Below are 22,028 nucleotides of genomic sequence, written 5' to 3' on the forward strand. Positions count from 1 at the left end.
TGAGCCACATACATGTATTGAGTCAGGTATCATTTTGATTCAATCTGAACACTTTTTTCACCACGTCTTTCATCTTTGCTCAAGTCTGCTGTGTGTCTTAGTCAACGCCAGATGAGTGCTTAATGCCTAATGAGGTGCATTCCCTCGCTTTTCAAGTTCCAACATGAAGCAGACAGCGTGGGAAATACCCATTCTTAACTGACTTTTGGACTACATGTCTTCCCCTTCTGTTACCTCCCTCACTTTGTCTTTTAAAAAAAAAAAAAGCCCCCTTAGCCATAATGTTTCTCTGTTTTGCCATGTTCCTTTTCTTGCTCTTTTTGCCTGCTACATCACTACTAGCATTGTAGCAAAGAGTCACTATCTGTGTCTGTAAAATATTCCAAATACCTGTATTCATATGTAACCCTGAAGTGGGTGTGGCTTAAACCAGAAAGGTTGTTTTCTTTTCTTTATTTTCATTTTTAACCCATCACTATGCTATGGAAGCCTGTTTCCACCACCATAATAAGGTTTCTCATAATAATGAGATAACTGTCTCATAATTACACTACTGTTCAAAAGTTTGGGGTCACTTTGAAATGTCCTTATTTTTGAAAGAAAAGCACTGTTCTTTTCAATGAAGATCACTTTAAACTAATCAGAAATCCACTCTATACATTGCTAATGTGGTAAATGACTATTCTAGCTGCAAATGTCTCCATAGGTGTATAGAGGCCCATTTCCAGCAACTCTCACTCCAGTGTTCTAATGGTACAATGTGTTTGCTCATTGCCTCAGAAGGCTAATGGATGATTAGAAAACCCTTGTACAATCATGTTAGCACAGCTGAAAACAGTTGAGCTCTTTAGAGAAGCTATAAAACTGACCTTCCTTTGAGCAGATTGAGTTTCTGGAGCATCACATTTGTGGGGTCGATTAAATGCTCAAAATGGCCAGAAAAATGTCTTGACTATATTTTCTATTCATTTTACAACTTATGGTGGTAAATAAAAGTGTGACTTTTCATGGAAAACACAAAATTGTCTGGGTGACCCCAAACTTTTGAACGGTAGTGTATGACTTTCTCTCTCAATTATGGATTGCTATCTCATAATTATGAAATCCTGTCATAACAATGACTTAGTATTTCAGAATTATGACTTGAGTTCAAATAATAGTGACTTGGTATCTCATAATGACTGATTACCATCTCATTATTTGGAGAAAATGTAATCATTATTATGAATTCATTCGTATGACAGCAAGTCATAATTATGAGACATGTTCTCATTATTATGAGCTACATGTGTCTCCTCCCCCCCAAGTGCCAAAAACGAGCTTCCGTACCTTGCCCTGAGAAAAACACTTGGAAAAAGAAATGTAGGAATGTCAGCACTTTCAGCATAGTCTGTGAATTCTGGTTTTGACAGATCCTCAACCTCAGCTACATCCCTCAAGTTCATAATTGGTTTCAAGGACAGATGTATGCAGAAGGTTTTTTTTTTTTAAATCCTGTTCATGCCGTTATTTTTTTGTTTGTACCTGCCCAGGATATTTTCTAAAGAATTTGGTCGTTCCCATTTCCCAAAACCTAAACAAAAATGTCACCTCATTTAAACCACCACAGCTTTGGCCAGGTAGTTTCTAAGGATGAATGAATGAACACACTATGTTCATGTTAATAAACAGTATTTTTTTCCTGCCAAAGCTTCATCTGAATAATTGCTCACACCTACTTGAAAGAAAATAATCTCCCACTACCCCTGCTGCATCCCAGGCCTGACGTACTCCTTTAGTGTAAGGTCATTCAGTATAAAATGTACTCGTGTTCATTTACAACTTTACTCCTGTTCATTTCTACTGTGGTGTTCTTTTCTCTCCTAACTTTCTTCCTCAAAAGAGCCAAAGCATCCAAGACACGAGGTGGGAGATGCAAGTCTCAGCTGCATCCGACAGTGGTTCTAAAAATCACATGCACCCTGGATTTCTTTTTTACTCCCAGCACACACACAAAAGCCTTTTCTTTGACGTGCTTGTATCAACTGCTCACCATCACTCACATGCAGATGGGCTTGGAAAGAGTGGAGGTGCTTGTCTGGGGGATTTTCTTAAATGAAGTCCGAGTTCAAACACCCAAATCTTTAGCTTTTTTGGTTTCTTTCTGTTTCTGGAAGCAATCGCCAGTAACCAAGCAATTGCCAATTACTGAGTGTGAGCACAAAAAGACTAACTGCCAGACAGACAGTGTCTACTGCAGGGGAAAGGATTATATGATTCCAGCCTCTCCCACCTCTTTCACAGTTTACTTGATAAATTAGTGGAAAAGTTTACACGTATGAAGAAGAATGTCCAGGAAGAAAGTGCAGTATGATTCGGTAATAACAGTGGATGTAGTTTAAAAGAAAAAAAATTTAATATATAAAAAACACACACATGCACACACGTTTCCAGCGAAAAAGGAGGTTTCAGGAAAACATCATCTGTAAAAGCAAATATATTTGTAGGCTGTAAGAAGTGAAACCAGACAGTTTATGAAATCTTGTACTGATTTAGTAACAAATAAGCTGCAATTTCCAGGAAATCTTGGGAATATCAGCTGGCTAACGAAGTAGGTCAGGGAAGTAGGTCAAAACTGAGCAAAGCCATGGATGCCAATGGAAAAAAGGAAAACATACCTCTATTTCACAGCTGATCTATAAATATAATCCATTCCAGGAACTTGAAATGTGACTGTATGTAACTTTTCTTCTAAAAAACCCATAGAATCCCAATATAAATGTTTATTAATGGTCACATTTAGGGGATTTACAGTTTGCTCTAGAATTACTGTCAACATTCGTAAAGATGGGTTAAAAAAAAAGCCTATGCCATTACAAGTCCAAGTGGAGTCCGATGGCTGATGTAAACGACTGCCTGAAATCGAATTTGGAGATGAGGACATGTTATACCCACCATACATACGCTGCCACAACACCACCAGGCCTGTGAAGCCGAGGAAAAAGAAGATCCCTCCCAGGACTGTCTTCCACTCATCAGAACCCTTCTTCATCTCCGCATAGCTCAGTTCAAATGAGAGCCTATACACTGCAAAATAAAAAGAACACTGTACATTCAATCCTGTGTCAAATGGCAACCAGGCACAAGAAAATAACTTTTAGTGTCATAACTTATTTTTTTCGCAGTCAGGTTTCCATCAAATCCTGCGCTCTGATTGGCTGGCAAGCGGGTCTGTATCCTACGATACAGACCCCAGTTACAGACCTCTGGCGACTCGCTCGTTCACAACATACCGTAGTAGTATTTTTTGTCAATATTTATCTTTTTTTTTAAAGTAAGATTTATTTATAATATTATCAAAAATCTTATAAATTTTTGCCAGCATTTCTCAGGAGAATAGCATTAATTTTACAGCATGGATAGCGATGACAGTGTTCACAGCGAAAGCGAGTTTTACTACCCTGAGGAAGAAGAAATTAAAAAAAAAAAAAAAAAAAAACCAATTTCAGGAGAAAGCTAAAAACCTCTAACTGTTGCTAACACCGAGCAAAAACATGGCTGAATCCTGAACGACTCAATTTTGTATAAATAGGGGACTACATAGGCAGCAAAATGTAGTTTTTTTTTTCCTGCCATGGAAGTGCACTTGTATACTGAGGAGGAAGCCATTCGCATTACAACCGTGAATGAGGATTCAAAATGGCGGCTTGGCTCGGCTCGGTTTTCCCTTTCGGGCGCTCTCGTTTTCTGTTAGAGTTTGGTCTCATCTCATCTCATTATCTCTAGCCGCTTTATCCTGTTCTACAGGGTTGCAGGCAAGCTGGAGCCTATCCCAGCTGACTATGGGCGAAAGGCGGGGTACACCCTGGACAAGTCGCCAGGTCATCACAGGGCTGACACATAGACACAGACAACCATTCACACTCACATTCACACCTACGGTCAATTTAGAGTCACCAGTTAACCTAACCTGCATGTCTTTGGACTGTGGGGGAAACCGGAGCACCCGGAGGAAACCCACACGGACACGGGGAGAACATGCAAACTCCGCACAGAAAGGCCCTCGCCGGCCACGGGGCTCGAACCCGGACCTTCTTGCTGTGAGGCAACAGTGCTAACCACTACACCAACGTGCCGCCGTTAGAATTTGGTAAAGAAAAAAATACATATATATTATTTACCAGCTTAAGGTTGGTCCATATGCTGAAATACCGTGACCTCGGTCTTGAATACTGACCTCGGCCCAGAGGGCCTCGGTCAGTACTTTCAAGACCTCGGTCACGGTATTTCACAATACGGACCTCCCAGCTGGTAAAGAACATATGTATGCGAAACATAATATAGAGGGCTGCAAAAGTAGGCATACAGTAATGAAAAACAAAATGTTCACACAAAATGTTATTTTATTGATTATACAAACATATCAATAATAAAATAACATATATTAATCCCTCAAATGTTCAGACTGTTTGCCCCCGGCATTCACACACTCCACTAGTTGAGTGTGGACACCCATGCACACTCTGGCACAAAGGTCTTTATCAGCATCAATTTCCTGGCAAGCCTCCCATATGAACTGAATCATGGCATCAACAGAACGTGGTTTGCGTGCAAAAACCCTATCTTTTACACATCCCCAGAAAAAGAAGTCCACAGGGGTGAGATCCAGCGAACGTAGTGGCCAGTTAACGGCTCCCCGACGTCCAATCCACCTGTTGGGAAATTCGTTGTCAAGTAGCGCACGTACGCTGAGTGCAAAGTGCGGTGGCACCGCATCCTTCTGAAAGTAGAAGTCATCCTGCTGCTGTTATTCGCGTATAATCCTTACTGTATACCTACTTTTGCAGCCCCCTGTATAAACAAGCATTATACCGTAGTGAGGGTTACAATTGCTACCATGCATGTGGGCAACACTGCCATCTTGTGGTTATTGCACTGCCATGACACCTCTACGAGACTGACACGATGAAGGTAATAAAATTTGAAACAAAAACAAGGAAATAGATAAATAAATGGCATCAAATTGGATTGTGGTGGAATGAAGTCCATACCTGGTGGATTTGAATGTGTGTAATCAGTGTAGTTCAAACGTTTCTTAGCTTTTCATTAATATGTTCTAATTTTGTGCTTCCATGTAAATTAGAGCAATTAGTATTTACAGGTTACTGTTTATTATTCCTGGCATCCAGACATGTCTTAAACTTGCCTTACAGAAAAATTCAGAAGAACTGGAACAAGTGAGGACCAATTTCATTTGACTTCAGACAAATTAAATTGGGAATCGGTTGATCAGGTGAATAGGGTCATTTGTAAAACAACATATCATAACTAGACCGGACAATTCCCTGGGGGAAATTGTGAGAGGATGCAGTGCGCGAAGCAATTCGGTCACGCATGTTTGCTGGCTGTGAATGTGTGACCTGCTATGAAGGTACAATGCCATGATTAATGTGTGTGCTTGAGACAGCAGCCCCCCCCCCTCTGCTCCCTCACTGGCCCCCGTCGGCATGGCGACGGGCCTGAGCAGGAGCGTTAAGACACACAAGATTGTCAGTTTTCTGCTGTTTTTTTGCTCAGGAGCAGGCCTCGAACAACGACAAATAACTCGAAAACGAAAGCAGCTATTCACAAAATTCTTTCACAGTGAGCGCTAGAAGGGTCTCCTGAATACACTGATGTAATTTTCTTTGTCTGTAGTGTTAAAAATGAGGACACTAGAGCAAGTTAAAAATGAGTGACTTTTCTGTCACGTTTATAATGGGTGTCAATGAGGCCTCTCGGCTGCACTCTCCTCAGTTTGAGGCTTCTCATTCAAAAACTGTAAATACTATCGTTTAGGTAGACACATTGTGTGAATCAGGACAAGTTTTACTACTACTTTTGAGAAATTTATGTCTGTAGAGTGAAATTTGTGGCTGAAACCACAGTTTAAGCGAGAAAGTTTGAGCTATTTTTTCAAGCTCTCTACACTGCAACTAAACGAGCTCCACTGGTGTGTAACGCAATAGACACCTATTCAAAAGCCGGATTTTCTCCCGGAACCCACATGGCGTTTGAGCCGGGACTGATCCGAAAGTGTAGAACCTAGCAGAAAAGTTGAATGCCAGATCCACAGAGGAGAAGTTTTCCTACGTTTTAGAGTTTGAATCACGTCTCTAGGTGAAAGCATGCCAGAGCAGCAGATGTTTGAAAAAGTGCTTTTTTTTCAATTAATTCCATAGAAATGAATGGGTTTTTTTTGGCCGATTTTTTCGCGACTACGTCACGAAAAAATCGTATTCTGTAGAGATAAGTAATAGCATAGCGAGTCCGATCGAGCCGCACGTTTTGATATATTGTTTGTCTGTGTGCGACGTACGTTATTGAGTTATTCGAAATCGAAATTTGCGTAGGCATAATAAAAAGAAGAAGAAGAAACACGTAGAAGAACAATAGTTGCAGTGCTTTGCACTGCAACCTATGGGCTCCCCTAGGGGAGCTGCAGCACTGCATCCTAATTACGCTTTTCTCAGTTGATTGCTAATATTTTATGGAGTTTGTACTTGTATTTCGGGGCATTTTTCCCCAAAATGTATTGATCTATGAAACAATGTTTAAGCTAATTAAAAATATACCTAAAATTTACATACTTCATTTTTAAAAAAAAAATCCAGTTTTTGGACAAAGATATTCTTCAGACAAATGTGTTTACAAAACAGTATACTATCATTTCTTTTTATTGCTTATTTAAGAAATATCCTTCTAAATGTGGATTGCAGATAATCTAGAATTAGAGATTTTAGTGGACTAAATATATATTTTTTTAAAAAAGAGACACAAACTGACATATTTTGAAAAACGTTTTTCAGGGACATAAATGTGACTGTTCCAAATGGGCTGTGCTTAAAGCATTCTCTAAAATTATTAGCATTCAGATAATCAAGTCATAGATGTAAAAATGTAAAACAGATTTCTGTTAAACTATGACATTTCTTTTTATTTCTACAGTGAACAAGACGACAATGTTTTATAAGCATTTCAGACCAAAAAAAAAAAAACCCCACTAGTCAAGTGTCTATACTAGTTAAAAATTTAAGGTGGTGTGTATTGCAATGCACTCTACAGGTTAACAATTATCTTTGTGGTGTGGTGCTTTTAAACTAAATAAATAAATAAATAAATAAATAACTCCAAGATTGCCATTCAAACATTTTTGACAACCCTGGAGTTTCTTATATTTTATTATACTTTAATCATTATTATAACCACAAGTTTAAAAAAAAAAAAAAAAAAAAAAAAACAGTTAAATAATTAATCCTAAATTTTTGCGGACTTTATTAACTGGTCATGCGTGAATCCTAAATTAATTAGCTGAGATGCATAATAAAAAATTTCAATTCATCAGACCACAGGACAATTTTCCACTTCACACCTCAGTCCATCGTAAAAGAGCTCAGGCCCAGAAAAGGCAGCATTTTTTCTAGATATTGTTTATATCTGGTTTTAACTTGCATTTGTGGACGCAGTAATGAACTGTTTTCACAGATGATGGTTTTTTGGAACTGTTCCCGAGGCCATGCAGCAATTTCTACTACGGAATCATGTCTGCATTAAAAACAGTGCCGTCTGAGGGCCTGAAGATCATGGGACATCCAATATTGGTTTTTGGCCATGTCCCTGATGTACAGAGATTTCTCCGCATTCTCATCTCATCTCATTATCTCTAGCCGCTTTATCCTGTTCTACAGGGTCGCAGGCAAGCTGGAGCCTATCCCAGCTGACTACGGGCGAAAGGCAGGGTACACCCTGGACAAGTCGCCAGGTCATCACAGGGCTGACACATAGACACAGACAACCATTCATACTCACATTCACACCTACGGTCAATTTAGAGTCACCAGTTAACCTAACCTGCATGTCTTTGGACTGTGGGGGAAACCGGAGCACCCAGAGGAAACCCACACGGACACGGGGAAAACATGCAAACTCCGCACAGAAAGGCCCTCGCCGGCCACGGGGCTCGAACCCGGACCTTCTTGCTGTGAGGCGACAGCGTTAACCACTACACCACCGTGCCGCCCTTCTCCGCATTCTCTGAATTTTTAATGATATTATGAACCCTGGATGATGTGATTCCCAAATTATTTTACATTGAGGAACATTATTCTCATTTGTTGAACTATTTGCTCACATAGTCTTTCACAGAGCGGTGAACCCCTCCCCATCTTTACTTCTGAGAGACTCTACCTCTCCAGGATGCTCTTTTAATATCTAATCACGTTACTGACCTGTTGCCAATTAACCACAATTATTATTATACATTACACAACCTGGGTGGCACGGTGGTGTAGTGGTTAGCAGTGTTGCCTCACAGCAAGAAGGTTCTGGGTTCAAGCCCAGTGGCTGACGGAGGCCTTTCTGTGTGGAGTTTGCATGTTCTCCCCGTGTCTGTGTGGGTTTCCTCAGGGTCCTCCGGTTTCTCCCACAGTCCAAAGACATGCAGGTTAGGCTAATTGGTGGCTCTAAATTGACCGTAGGTGTGAATGTGAGTTATTGTGTGTCTCTATGTGTCAGCCCTACGATGATCTGGTGACTTGTCCAGGGTGTACCCCGCCTCTCGCCTATAGTCAGCTGGGATAGGCTCCAGCTTGCCTGCGACCCTGCACAGGATAAGCGGCTACAGATAATGGATGGATGGATGGATTACACAACCTTTCCAATCTTTTGTTGCCACTGTCCCAACTTTTTTGAAAAACAAAATTTCTCAGTTTCAATGAAATACTATTTTTAATATATAATTACTATTTTCAATGAAATACAGGGTTTCCACGATTTGCAAAATCATCATGTTCTGTTTTTATATACATTTTACACAGCGACCTGACTTTTCTGGGAATGGGGTTGTAATAGGAAAAAGTATGTAGTGAACAACTGTGTAATAATATGCTGCAAGCAAAACAAATCTGTAAGCAATATATGTTACAGGTTATGTAACATGTCTCTACATCATACCAGGCCACAACATCAATTGCACTGCCTGTGCTGTTAATCAGGTAAAACAGACAGTCTGATCTGAAAGATTTTTCTCTCACACACAAACCGTAATGGGTCATATTTACGTGCTAGTTTCTCCTCCTGGGTAAGTTCCGTCCATGACGCCTTCTCTTTCTCCTTCAGCTTCTTCTGCTCAGGAGTGAGATTTCTGACGAATGAAACATCAGGCAGTGGTGTATCCAGACGGTTATTGTACTGAGGAACACTGCAGTCAATCACATCAACACCTAAGAGGAAAGGAACACACGGGCAGTAACTGATCAGCAGGTTGATTGCTGAAGTTAAACATGATGTCTATCACTAAACAGTGCCCTCTGCTGTGTAAAGTGTGGCAGTGGTCACATCCTTGGCTTTTGGCAAAAAGGTATTTTTCTCCATCTCTATTTTATGGACATTAAATATTTAATTCATAGAAATCAACTGAATTAGACCAGAGGAACATCAATATTGAGATGACTGATATTATTATTATTATTATTATTTCAATCCAATCTTGGAATGATGACGTGATTCTCAACGTGAATTGACTTATCTGTTCGTACCAAAGAAAACAAACAAACAAACAAACAAACAAACAAACTGGAGGTCATGTATTAAGCAGAATATTCCACAACATATTAAAAGCACAAATTCAAGTTACACAGTCAGTGGCCACAACTTTGGTACTCAGTTTGTTGCCTCAAAATTTTAACGTGTGAGCTCGATGTAGTACTTTGGGTCCATGCCTTATGTGAAGAACAGAGCACTTTGCAACATGTTGCTGCAGGAAAATAAGTAATGTTTGGGTCATTACCATCTCAAAGATTATTTTCCAACAACAGCAAAGTGTTTTATTCCTCTTATATCCTCTTACATCATGTGGTTAAAAATCCCTGGAAATGAGATGTTACTAGAACAAGTGCTTTGAATTACATCCAGCACTACTGTCAGAGCTGTTGTTCTCAAATATTAATCAGCACTTTCTGTCCAAATCATCAACAGTGCTGTGATGCTATAATAAAATAACCAAGACGTCAACTCAGAAGTTGAACTTACAAAATTGTAAATTATGCCCATGTCACATGTACAGAGGTAAAGTAAAAGAGAGCACTGTTCGACAGCAACAGTAAAAAACTTTAAATGGAAAAGAGTATTCAGTGGTATACTGTATTAAGTAGTTACTTTTCATTTTATTTCAATATATTCAATTTTGTTTCACTTTATTCTCCATTCCAGATGACAGATTATCCTGCATTCTCACACACACACACGTGTGACAAAGTACAAATTGTAAATAGAAACGGAATGCAATGATGTGGAAGTTTCAAAATTCCATATTTTATTCAGAATAGAACATAGGTGACATATCAAATGTTTAAACTGAGAAAATGTATCATTTAAAGAGAAAAATTAGGTGATTTTAAATTTCATGACAACAACACATCTCAAAAAAGTTGGGACAAGGCCATGTTTACCACTGTGAGACATCCCCTTTTCTCTTTACAACAGTCTGTAAACGTCTGGGGACTGAGGAGACAAGTTGCTCAAGTTTAGGGATAGGAATGTTAACCCATTCTTGTCTAATGTAGGATTCTAGTTGCTTAACTGTCTTAGGTCTTTTTTGTCGTATCTTCCGTTTTATGATGCGCTGGATGTTTTCTATGGGTGAAAGATCTGGACTGCAGGCTGGCCAGTTCAGTACCCAGACCCTTCTTCTACGCAGCCATGATGCTGTAACTGATGCAGTATGTGGTTTGGCATTGTCATGTTGGAAAATGCAAGGTCTTCCCTGAAAGAGACGTCGTCTGGATGGGAGCATATGTTGCTCTAGAACCTGGATATACCTTTCAGCATTGATGGTGTCTTTCCAGATGTGTAAGCTGCCCATGCCACATGCACTAATGCAACCCCATACCATCAGAGATGCAGGCTTCTGAACTGAGCGCTGATAACAACTTGGGTCGTCCTTCTCCTCTTTAGTCCGAATGACACGGCGTCCCTGATTTCCATAAAGAACTTAAATTTTGATTCGTCTGACCACAGAACAGTTTTCCACTTTGCCACAGTCCATTTTAAATGAGCCTTGGCCCAGAGAAGACGTCTGCGCTTCTGGATCATGTTTAGATACGGCTTCTCCTTTGAACTACAGAGTTTTAGCTGGCAACGGCGGATGGCACGGTGAATTGTGTTCACAGATAATGTTCTCTGGAAATATTCCTGAGCCCATTTTGTGATTTCCAATACAGAAGCATGCCTGTATGTGATGCAGTGCCGTCTAAGGGCCCGAAGATCACGGGCACCCAGTATGGTTTTCCGGCCTTGACCCTTACGCACAGATACCCCTTTTCCACCAAATCAGTTCCAGGGCTGGTTCGGGGCCAGTGCTGGTGCTGGTTCACAACTCATTCAACTTGCGAGCCAGCTGAGAACCAGTTTGCTTTTCCATAGCTCACGGTGCTAAGGAAAGCCACATCATTACGTCGCTGTATACATCAGTTACGTCGCTGTATACGTCAGTTACGTCGCTACGTTTGCATAAACCTTGGCACGAATATCGAAGCAAAAAAACAACATGGAAGAAGCAGCAGCAACAATAATAATAAATGACTTCGCGTTTGTACAGCTGCTGCTTCTCGTCGCTTAAAAGTGGCGATCTTTCGTGGTCTTGTTATTGTTGTTGGTCTTAACAACTCCGCCCCCCCGCTGATGTAAGCGGTTCTTTCCTCTGGCCCAGCAGAGAGTTGGTGCTAGCCTGGAACCGTTTTTTCTGGCCCCAGAGCCAGTTCTTTGTCAGTGGAAACAGAAAACCCGGTTCCAAACTAAGCACTTGACCCGAACCAGCCCTGGAACTGCTTTGGTGGAAAAGGGGCAAGAGATTCTTCCAGATTCTCTGAATCTTTTGATATTATGCACTGTAGATGATGATATGTTCAAACTCTTTGCAATTTTACACTGTCAAACTCCTTTCTGATATTGCTGCACTATTTGTCGGTGCAGAATTAGGGGGACTGGTGATCCTCTTCCCATCTTTACTTCTGAGAGCCGCTGCCACTCCAAGATGCTCTTTTTATACCCAGTCATGTTAATGACCTATTGCCAGTTGACCTAATGAGTTGCAATTTGGTCCTCCAGCTGTTCCTTTTTTGTACCTTTAACTTTTCCAGCCTCTTATTGCCCCTGTCCCAACTTTTTTGAGATGTGTTGCTGTCGTGAAATTTCAAATGAGCCAATATTTGGCATGAAATTTCAAAATGTCTCACTTTCGACATTTGATATGTTGTCTGTGTTCTACTGTGAATATAATATCAGTTTTTGAGATTTGTAAATTATTGCATTCCATTTTTATTTACAATTTGTACTTTGTCCCAACTGTTTTGGAATCGGGGTTGTATATATAAAATTTACGCTACAACCGGGACATGCAGATTCAAACCCGTGACATAAATCTCTGTCACTTGTGAGGATATCAATGAATTGTTTTGATAAATTTGGGTACATTTTGGTTTTGAGTGTCTATATAATAAAAAGAACAGCACATGTTCGCCTGAAGATATGAAGTATCTCCTCGTGTTAAAAAAACCCCTCCTTTTTCCTAAGAAAAATATATTATACATAAGAGTGAAATATTTTCCCGATATTTCACTCTGATGACGTCATTCCCAATATTTTAATGCTGACTAGACACGCAGTCAACATGGCAAGCTGGTTCAAAATTAAAATTCTTTTGATTAACTTGTGTATTTTTCTTTGGCTGTGTCCATGTAATATAAAAGAACATTACATAATGGAGTGAAGATGTGAAGTTTACTTGCTCACTCATGAATACGTTCACCGCTGGAAGATAAACTTCATATCTTCATGCAACTGTGTAATATCCTCCCTCTCATACATACATACATATATACACATATATATATATATATATATATATATATATATATATATATATATATATATATATATATACACATATATATATATATATATATATATATATATATATATATATATATATATATATATATTTTTTTTTTTTTTTTTAATACACACACACTATATTATATATAAAATGTTTAATATAATGTAAAACTATACGTTTTGTGACAGTAAACCTATGTTAACCAATATGTTTTTCAACACATTACAACCCATCTTCTAATCCATTTGGCTTATTAGGCTTAAATTATTTGCCTTAGATTCTGTCACTATTGTTTGTCTGGTGCCGTTATAGGAAATCAGTCAACACCGTCTGACCAATCAGAGTCAATATTAGTATTGTATTATAATTTTCACATCGCGATATTATTACTAGCATGTCAAAGCCTAGTTTACTGGCCAGATAGTGTACTTTTCCTCAGGTATATTTAGACAAGCTCGTGTATTAAATTAAATATCCTACTTGACAGTTGACAAATTCCTCTGAGTTTTCATTAAATGTGGATATACTTGTATGAAAAAAAAAAAAATCGCATTTTCTACAAGTGATACTGAGATAATTGTACTACTATATGAACTGTGCATGTATCCTGTAGGCTGATGTTGAAGGAGGTGGAATTGATTTTTTTTCCTTCAGGTTAAAGTGAAAAGTAAATCAGAGAGAGAAGATATCTGAAGATCGAATGTGCTGATACACAGTCGGTGTGTGTATATAAAGAGCGACTGCATATGAATGACTCTCACTGTGACCGTGTGAAGCCAGTGCTCTGGTTGAGGTGGACAGGCTCCTCCAGAACCCAGTCTCAGCTCGCAAACCCCGAAGCAGCACACGGGAAGAGAGCATCTAGAGCACAAGATCACGATTTTAGTTCAAGAACAGACAATTCATATTGAATTGTATACCCTGTGAATGAGCATGAGACTACAGAAATAACCATTATTTCCTTTTAATGCTTTAACTGTAAAATTAACTTTAAATGACTGATCACCAAGCTTGAATCTAAACATTAAAAATTAATTTTTCAAATTATTGAAATAAAATGATCCAAAAAGGCCCAAATTGACTTATCACAAGCAATACAGTGACAACACTCAAAGACCAGCACTTAAGAAATAGCAACAGAACATTTTCATACTCTATAGTAGAGTCCTTATTAATAAAACTGTTAAAAAGCACAATTTCTTTATAAAACTGTAGTATACTGATCAAAATCCCACGATCCCATGTCACCCAAAAGAGGATGGGTTCCTTTTTGAATCTGGTTCCTCTGAAAGTTTTTTCCTGATGGAGTTTCTCTGCTGCTGCCTCTGCCTTGTGAGTTATGGATTTAAATCTACATCCAGATTTCTGTAAAGCTGCTTTCTGACTATTTCTACTATTAGAAATCATTATAAAAATAAAACTGAATTAAACTGAAATTCAAGAAAAGCTGAAATGAAACACCGGGTGACCTGAATAAAAATAAACAATGTAGTTTCTACTACAAATTTCAAATGAATGCAAAATGACAGGCAGAATGTGGCACTGTAGCACATGCTGAAGGCTACAGTGGTGTGAAATAGGCTTTATTAGAATCACACAGCAACAATTTTGAAGCCATTTATTTTAAATCAACCAATTATTTGGCTCTTCATCTCTGCTGTTGGTGAACACAAACTTCTCCATTCATAATTTGTCAGAATATTATTATTTATTAGTAGTAGTAGAAATATATACATCAGGCAGCAGAGGTGGAAACAGCTGCGGTGGACGCATTTATTAAAAAAAAAAAATTCAAAACACAATATCAATATCGTCACATCCGCGCTAGACGCACCGAGTTGTGACTTGCGTGCATGCCGCTCTCAGGACTAATTACAGACACCTGTTGAGGATCACAGCGCAATCAAAGCAAGTGCATTTAAGAATTCACACAGGACTTTGCAAAGTAATATGTTCAATACTTCGTGTCTGACCTTACCGAGCCTTTTGTTTGTATTGTTATTCTGGTTCTCGACTCACGTTTTGTATTTTGGATTCTGCTTTTGTCTCTGCCTAGTCAAGTCTGTTTGTGCTTCACATGACCTTTGCCTGTTTTCTGATTCTGCCTTATGTTTTGGATCGTATACACTACCGTTCAAAAGTTTGGGGTCACTTTGAAATTTCCTTATTTTTGAAAGAAAAGCACTGTTCTTTTCAATGAAGATCACTTTAAACTAATCAGAAATCCACTCTATACATTGCTAATGTGGTAAATGACTATTCTAGCTGCAAATGTCTGGTTTTTGGTGCAATATCTCCATAGGTGTATAGAGGCCCATTTCCAGCAACTCTCACTCCAGTGTTCTAATGGTACAATGTGTTTGCTCATTGCCTCAGAAGGCTAATGGATGATTAGAAAACCCTTGTACAATCATGTTAGCACAGCTGAAAACAGTTGAGCTCTTTAGAGAAGCTATAAAACTGACCTTCCTTTGAGCAGATTGAGTTTCTGGAGCATCACATTTGTGGGGTCGATTAAATGCTCAAAATGGCCAGAAAAATGTCTTGACTATATTTTCGATTCATTTTACAACTTATGGTGGTAAATCAAAGTGTGACTTTTCATGGAAAAAACAAAATTGTCTGGGTGACCCCAAACTTTTGAACGGTAGTGTACCTACTTCTTGTTTTTACAATAAACTCTTCCAGCAATTACATCTGTTCGTCCGCCCCATCAATACCTGACAGGTTACTTCGCCAAAACATGGATGTAGTGGAAGAGAGCAGGCACGCTGCTCAACGCCATGCCAGGGTTTCCGTTCCTCAGCCTGGCTCGGCAATTTTTGTGCTGCTAGGGTTGGACATACTGGCACCCTATGATGGAGTGGAGTATCCCCCAACTGGGTTCCTGCTACAACATGCACTTTTTTATTCAGACCTGGTGGTGCCCAAGCCTTCTGAGCACGTCTGGGTGGGGTGCATGATATACTGGCTTACTGGGCGAGTACTGCTCAGAACGAGTATCTGCTCAGAGTCAAACATCCATGCAGAGCTCCTTCCAGAGGCTGACACAGCAGCAGAAGGGGAGGCCTCTGCTCCAGTGCTCGCTCCAGAGGCCGATGCAATGGCAGAAGGGGAGGCCTCTGCTCCAGAGCTCATTCCAGAGGCCGATGCGGCGGCAGAAGTGGAGGCCGCTGCATCGAGATTTCAGCAAGGACAAGCTCTGCACCCCACCACCCAGCTTCGAAGATGTCTTCACTCTGCCACCTAGCTTCAGCAGGGACGAGCTCTTCGCCCCACTGCTGGGCTTCCGCAAGGATGAGACCATCACTCAACAAAGCTTATGCCAGTCTCTGTGCCCATGTTTGCGCACAAAGCCATGTCCATGCCTGAGCCCAAGTCAATGCCTGAGTCCATGCCCATGCACGAGCCCATGCCAGGGTCCATGCTCATGCGGACACCCAAGCCTATATCCATGTCTACGCCCATGTCCATGCCTGAGCCCAAGCCTATTCCCATGTCTACACGTAAACCCATGCCCAAGCCTCTACCTGCATCCACAACCCAGTCTAAACCTGAACCAAAGCCCCCACTTGTGTCTTCACCTCCATTCAAAACCCAACCAGAACCCAAACCTCCACCCAAGCCCTGGTGCCACATCCTCACTGAGCCAGAGCGGAGCTCCATAGAGACTTTGTCCAGTGTCAGGTCCTCATCCACGGGGCCAATTAGGATGGTTATCATCTCCTGGAGGGAGCTCTTTTTTTATTGGGGGGGGGGGGGGGGGGTCCTGTCACAATGCTAGTAACACTTCGAGTTGTGACTCGCATGCATGCTGCTCTCAGGACTTATTAGAGACACCTGTTGAGGATCCGAGCACAATCACGGCACATGCATATAAGGACTCAGACTGCACACAGGACTTCAGGAAGTAATGCATTCAGTGTCTCGTGTCTGACCTTACTGAGTCTTTTCTTTGTATTGTTATTCTGGTTCTCGACTCACATTTTGTATTTTGGATTCTGCTTTCGTCGCTGCCTAGTTAAGCATGTTTGTGCTTCGCATGACCTTTGCCTGTCTTCTGTTTTGGATTGGATTAACCCAGGGGTTTTCAAAGTGTGGGAGAGTCAGCCCCCCCTCGGAGAGCAAATAAACAACAGCGCCCCCCCCTTACAATTTTTGTTGTTGCTATACTTAATGTTCCATTCGTATTTTTAAAAAAATGGTTATTGTACACATTATTTTTTTCTTTTTCACATTTTAAACATCTGTGCTTTTTAAAACATCTTGTTTTACACATTTTAAACATCCCATAGCATCGTTAGCTAGCATCTCTTGGCAGACAACACACTGTGGCAGTGGAGCATCTTCAGATCCAGTCCATGAAAATCCAAACTTTAAATAATCGTGGTCATACTTCCTTCTTTTTCCAGTCCCCCAGGATTCCGCAGGCCTTTTTTGTGATTGTTGCGGGCTAAAATGTCTGATGTTGCGGGGGGTTTTCCAAAAAGTTGCGATGAAAGTTGCGGTGTTTTTTAGGTTTTTGTTGCGATTACATTGCGGGAGGAAGTGAAAGTTGTGAGAAATTGTTGCGATTTTCTCTTTTTGTGATTAAAATTGAGTGATGTTAAATATTAAGTTATTACTGAAAAACTATTGATTAAAAAACGAAGAGAAATGGTCCTATAAACAACTTTACCAATATAAAAGATTACCAGGACTACAAAAATGCAGAAAAATAGGCTTTACTTATCCAAATGTACCTGTTGGTTCAAAAGTTAAAGTGCATAGAACCTCACAGCACAACATGAAGTTACCTTAAAATATAATATAAATGCCTCAGCTTTCATGTAAGAAAAAAAAAAAACTATTAATACTAGTACTGTGTGCAGGCAGTCTCTCCTGAAGACTAAATTAAACAATAATTATAAACTAATAAAATAAATGGCTCGGGCTTCATAGAAGAAAAAAACAATTTGAACAGAATCTCACAGTATGATGCTGAAGCTGCCTAAACAATGGAAAATAAAATACCATTTTGGCAAAAATGTTGGCATCCATTAACTTCTTGTATTAAGTTAAAAAAAAAAATAAAGTGCACACAGTCCTTCACTGTAAACATAACACACTTTCAGTGTTGCCAGATACTGCTGACGTTTTCCAGTCCAAAATATGTTCAAAACCCGCCAAAATGCACTTGAAATCATCCAATCTGGCAACACGATGCGCATGCTGCTTCTCTTGAACACATGGAAGTAAGGCGGAAGGTAGTTTGTCGACGTCACCTCAAGACGACGCCAACGATTGATCAAATTTGCGGGAAAGTTGCGGTGATTGGATATAATTGCAACACCACCCTGAATTCGTGAGGATTGGTTGAATTTGCGCTGAAGTTGCAAATCGCAACATCCTGGAGGCTCTGTTTTTTTGCTTGGCCCAGACTTTGTCTCCTCACTCACTGTAGCTTTAGGTACTAAAAACCATAGACAGCTAAAAACCGATCCATTTTGTCTCTCACGTTGCGCCCCCCCTGAAGAACTCTGGTGCCCCCCGGGGGGGGGCGCGCCCCACACTTTGAAAAGCCCTGGATTAACCTCTTCCAGCAATTACATCTGTCCCATCAATACCTGACAAATATCAAAAATTAGGCAAAGAGTCAGGTTATGTACAAACAGGACGAGACCATGATCAGGAAACAAGTCAAAACCACTTCCTGAAGTCTTAGTGCTGTGAATGTGCTTGTGTGTAGTAGTGACTGACTGTAGGTCTGTGTACTCAGGTGAACTTTAGTGTGCGAACTGGAAGTTAGCACGTATGTAGTGGCCATGTTTGGTGTCTGAGCTGCATTCTGGGAAATGGAGTCAGAAACCAGATTTGGCAGTGAAATGACAAGTATGCACTACTAATTAGCTTGTTTGCAAGGACGGTGTTTTTTTTTTTTTTAAACTTACCAAAATACCTCAAATAGTTTGGCACTAATAGACTGTTGAGATGAGCATGGCAGGATAGCTTTTTCTCACAACACTATTTTTTTTAATGTTTAAACAAGGACAAGAGATGGATCATGCAGGTGTTAGGTACCCAAGGATAGCCACAGGTCTAGACAGACGGATGGATGGAATCATGTTATGCCACATTCAGGAAATTACTGATCACATCACGTGATATTTTTGTTATTTAATGCATTACAATGAAGTCCAGGGCGGCACGGTGGTGTAGTGGTTAGCGCTGTCGCCTCACAGCAAGAAGGTCCGGGTTCGAGCCCCGTGGCCAGCGAGGGCCTTTCTGTGCGGAGTTTGCATGTTCTCCCCGTGTCCGCGTGGGTTTCCTCCGGGTGCTCCGGTTTCCCCCACAGTCCAAAGACATGCAGGTTAGGTTAACTGGTGACTCTAAATTGACCGTAGGTGTGAATGAGAGTGTGAATGGTTGTCTGTGTCTATGTGTCAGCCCTGTGATGACCTGGCGACTTGTCCAGGGTGTACCCCGCCTTTCGCCCGTAGTCAGCTGGGATAGACTCCAGCTTGCCTGCGACCCTGTAGGACAGGATAAAGCGGCTACAGATAATGAGATGAGATGAGACAATGAAGTCCTGACGTGTGCCTTAGTAGCATGCTATTTTGAAACAGTTCTCGGTGTTCATTACGACAAGAACACGCGCGACGCTCAGGGCATTTAGTCACGTGTTGATTGAAAGGGAAATGTCTGGCAAATCACACGGGAACCGAATTTGAGCTTCTTTTAGGGACGCTCCCACTCGAAGTGATTTGGCGTCCTCTTAGGATTGGAACTACTAGTTCTCATATTGTGACCAAGCACACACACATTAAATACGAGTTTCTTTTTTTTCCAAAATTAAATTTTTATTTCTTTTTCAATAATAAACTTATAAATGTCATCATAAAATTCTTTATGTAAAAGTAAATTTTTAATATTAATTTCTAATTGTTTCTCTCATTTTTTGAATCATTTTATCATGAAAGTTTGGATATTTGATACAATCTAGAAGCAGATGTTTGACATTTTCTTTTACACCACAAGTTGTACATTGATTTTTTTTTTTTTTTGTTAAAAAGAAACTGTGTATCATTAAGTAGACATTTTCCAAATCTAAGTCTTGTAATTATCCTTTCTTGGTTTCTGTCAGAACGTGGGATACATATTGTAATATTTGGTTCAAGTTGGTAGAAGAATCGACCAGTTTGAGAATTATCCCATCTGTCTTGCCATATTGTAAAAATAACATCTTTGATATGTTTTGTAATATCAGAAGTGGTAAAAGGGTAATGAATGTCATAATAGGTTTTATTTACTGATCTTTTGGTTTGAGCCCCGTGGCCAGCGAGGGCCTTTCTGTGTGGAGTATGCATGTTCTCCCCGTGTCCGCGTGGGTTTCCTCCGGGTGCTCCGGTTTCCCCCACAGTCCAAAGACATGCAGGTTAGGTTAACTGGTGACTCTAAATTGACCGTAGGTGTGAATGTGAGTGTGAATGGTTGTCTGTGTCTATGTGTCAGCCCTGTGATGACCTGGCGACTTGTCCAGGGTGTACCCCGCCTTTCGCCCGTAGCCAGCTGGGATAGGCTCCAGCTCGCCTGCGACCCTGTAGAACAGGATAAAGCGGCTAGAGATGAGATGAGAAATCTAAGTCAACTTTTGGAGATTGGGATTCCCAGAATGGAAAAGGATTACAAGCTGGAATCGGAAGACTGTTAACCAAATGAACAACTTTACAGAATATAGGACGAAAGTGGGGTGGCACGGTGGTGTAGTGGTTAGCGCTGTCGCCTCACAGCAAGAAGGTCCTGGGTTCGAGCCCTGGGGCCGGCGAGGGCCTTTCTGTGCGGAGTTTGCATGTTCTCCCCGTGTCCGCGTGGGTTTCCTCCGGGTGCTCCGGTTTCCCCCACAGTCCAAAGACATGCAGGTTAGGTTAACCGATGACTCTAAATTGACCGTAGGTGTGAATGTGAGTGTGAATGGTGGTCTGTGTCTATGTGTCAGCCCTGTGATGACCTGGCGACTTGCCCAGGGTGTACCCCGCCTTTCGCCCGTAGTCAGCTGGGATAGGCTCCAGCTTGCCTGCGACCCTGTAGAACTGGATAAAGCGGCTAGGGATAATGAGATGAGATGAGATGAGATGAGAGGACGAAAGTGAAGATTAATGTCACAATTTTGTTCTTCTAGAAAAAAAAAAAATTGTGAGCGAACCGAATCTTTTTAGAAAGAGTCTTTTAAAGGAGTCATGTGAATCGATTCGCAGGCAGGACTCGTCTCTCAGTAATTAGGTGTAAGGTCACAGCATATACGTTAATTTACCGATTAAATTGGAGATGTAGTTCTTCGCCAGACACAAATAAATGACACTTTTAGGCAGAATGATCGTGTGAAATCGCCAGGGTCGGTTACACAAAAGGCCCTGCAGAAAACATACTCGGTTCATTTAAATGAATCGAATCACTGAGTCAGAATGATCATGCGCAACACTCTGACTAGAACACAAAAACAAAGTGCGCCACATTATAAACTTGCAGTTCAGCTTGTAAAGCTCAAAAGACCGCATACGACAGTGCAAAAACAGAGCCAATAGACAAGAGGCATTATTAATGGCACCCATATTAAATGCGCAGTCTAGTAACCTAAATCTGAAACAAGGTCATGCAGATAGAATATGACAGGTCATCTTTCAAAATGTTAAGATTGGGTCGTTACTAAACATTTTGCAATAATAATAATAATAATAATAATTATTATTATTATTATTATTACTGAGCTTTATGATAATGCTTTAAATAGCCTAGTCTGTCAGCAAATTAGTTCAAATAATTGTGAGTGAATCATCAGGTGAACTAATACTCAAGTGCATAAATGATGAATCCTGCAGTTTCACTCTGCAAGTCCAAAACACTATTTAATAATAATAATAATAATAATGCAAGACCCACTCTATAGAACATGCTGGTAAATCTCCAGAATAAAGTTACTAAAATGAAGAAGGATGCAGAGAATGACGAGCTACAGATAAGTGAATATTGATTACCTTTATTTGAGAAGATGTGCGCGCGCTCAGCTGGTCTACGTGCTGCGCGTGCAGTAACACATGGATAGAGCTCAACTTAGACGCGCGTGCAAGAATGGAGCAGGTGT

General features: G+C 40.4%; 1 protein-coding gene across 1 annotated transcript in view; it reads right to left on the reverse strand.

Annotated features, from left to right (window-relative positions):
• Nucleotides 1-22,028, reverse strand: part of LOC132867227 (cytochrome c oxidase subunit 4 isoform 1, mitochondrial) — a 28,703-nt gene extending 6,675 nt beyond the window's left edge. The window contains exons 1-4 of the mRNA XM_060900025.1: nt 21,922-22,028; nt 13,672-13,771; nt 9,078-9,239; nt 2,935-3,066 (exon numbers count right to left, since the gene is read on the reverse strand). Of these exons, the coding sequence (XP_060756008.1) occupies nt 2,935-3,066; nt 9,078-9,239; nt 13,672-13,771 (394 nt within the window). The 5' untranslated portion in view covers nt 21,922-22,028. The remainder of the gene's footprint in view (nt 1-2,934; nt 3,067-9,077; nt 9,240-13,671; nt 13,772-21,921) is intronic.

The sequence above is a fragment of the Neoarius graeffei genome, chromosome 19 (genome assembly GCF_027579695.1).
Source record: "Neoarius graeffei isolate fNeoGra1 chromosome 19, fNeoGra1.pri, whole genome shotgun sequence".
NCBI classification, from domain to species: Eukaryota; Metazoa; Chordata; class Actinopteri; order Siluriformes; family Ariidae; genus Neoarius; species Neoarius graeffei.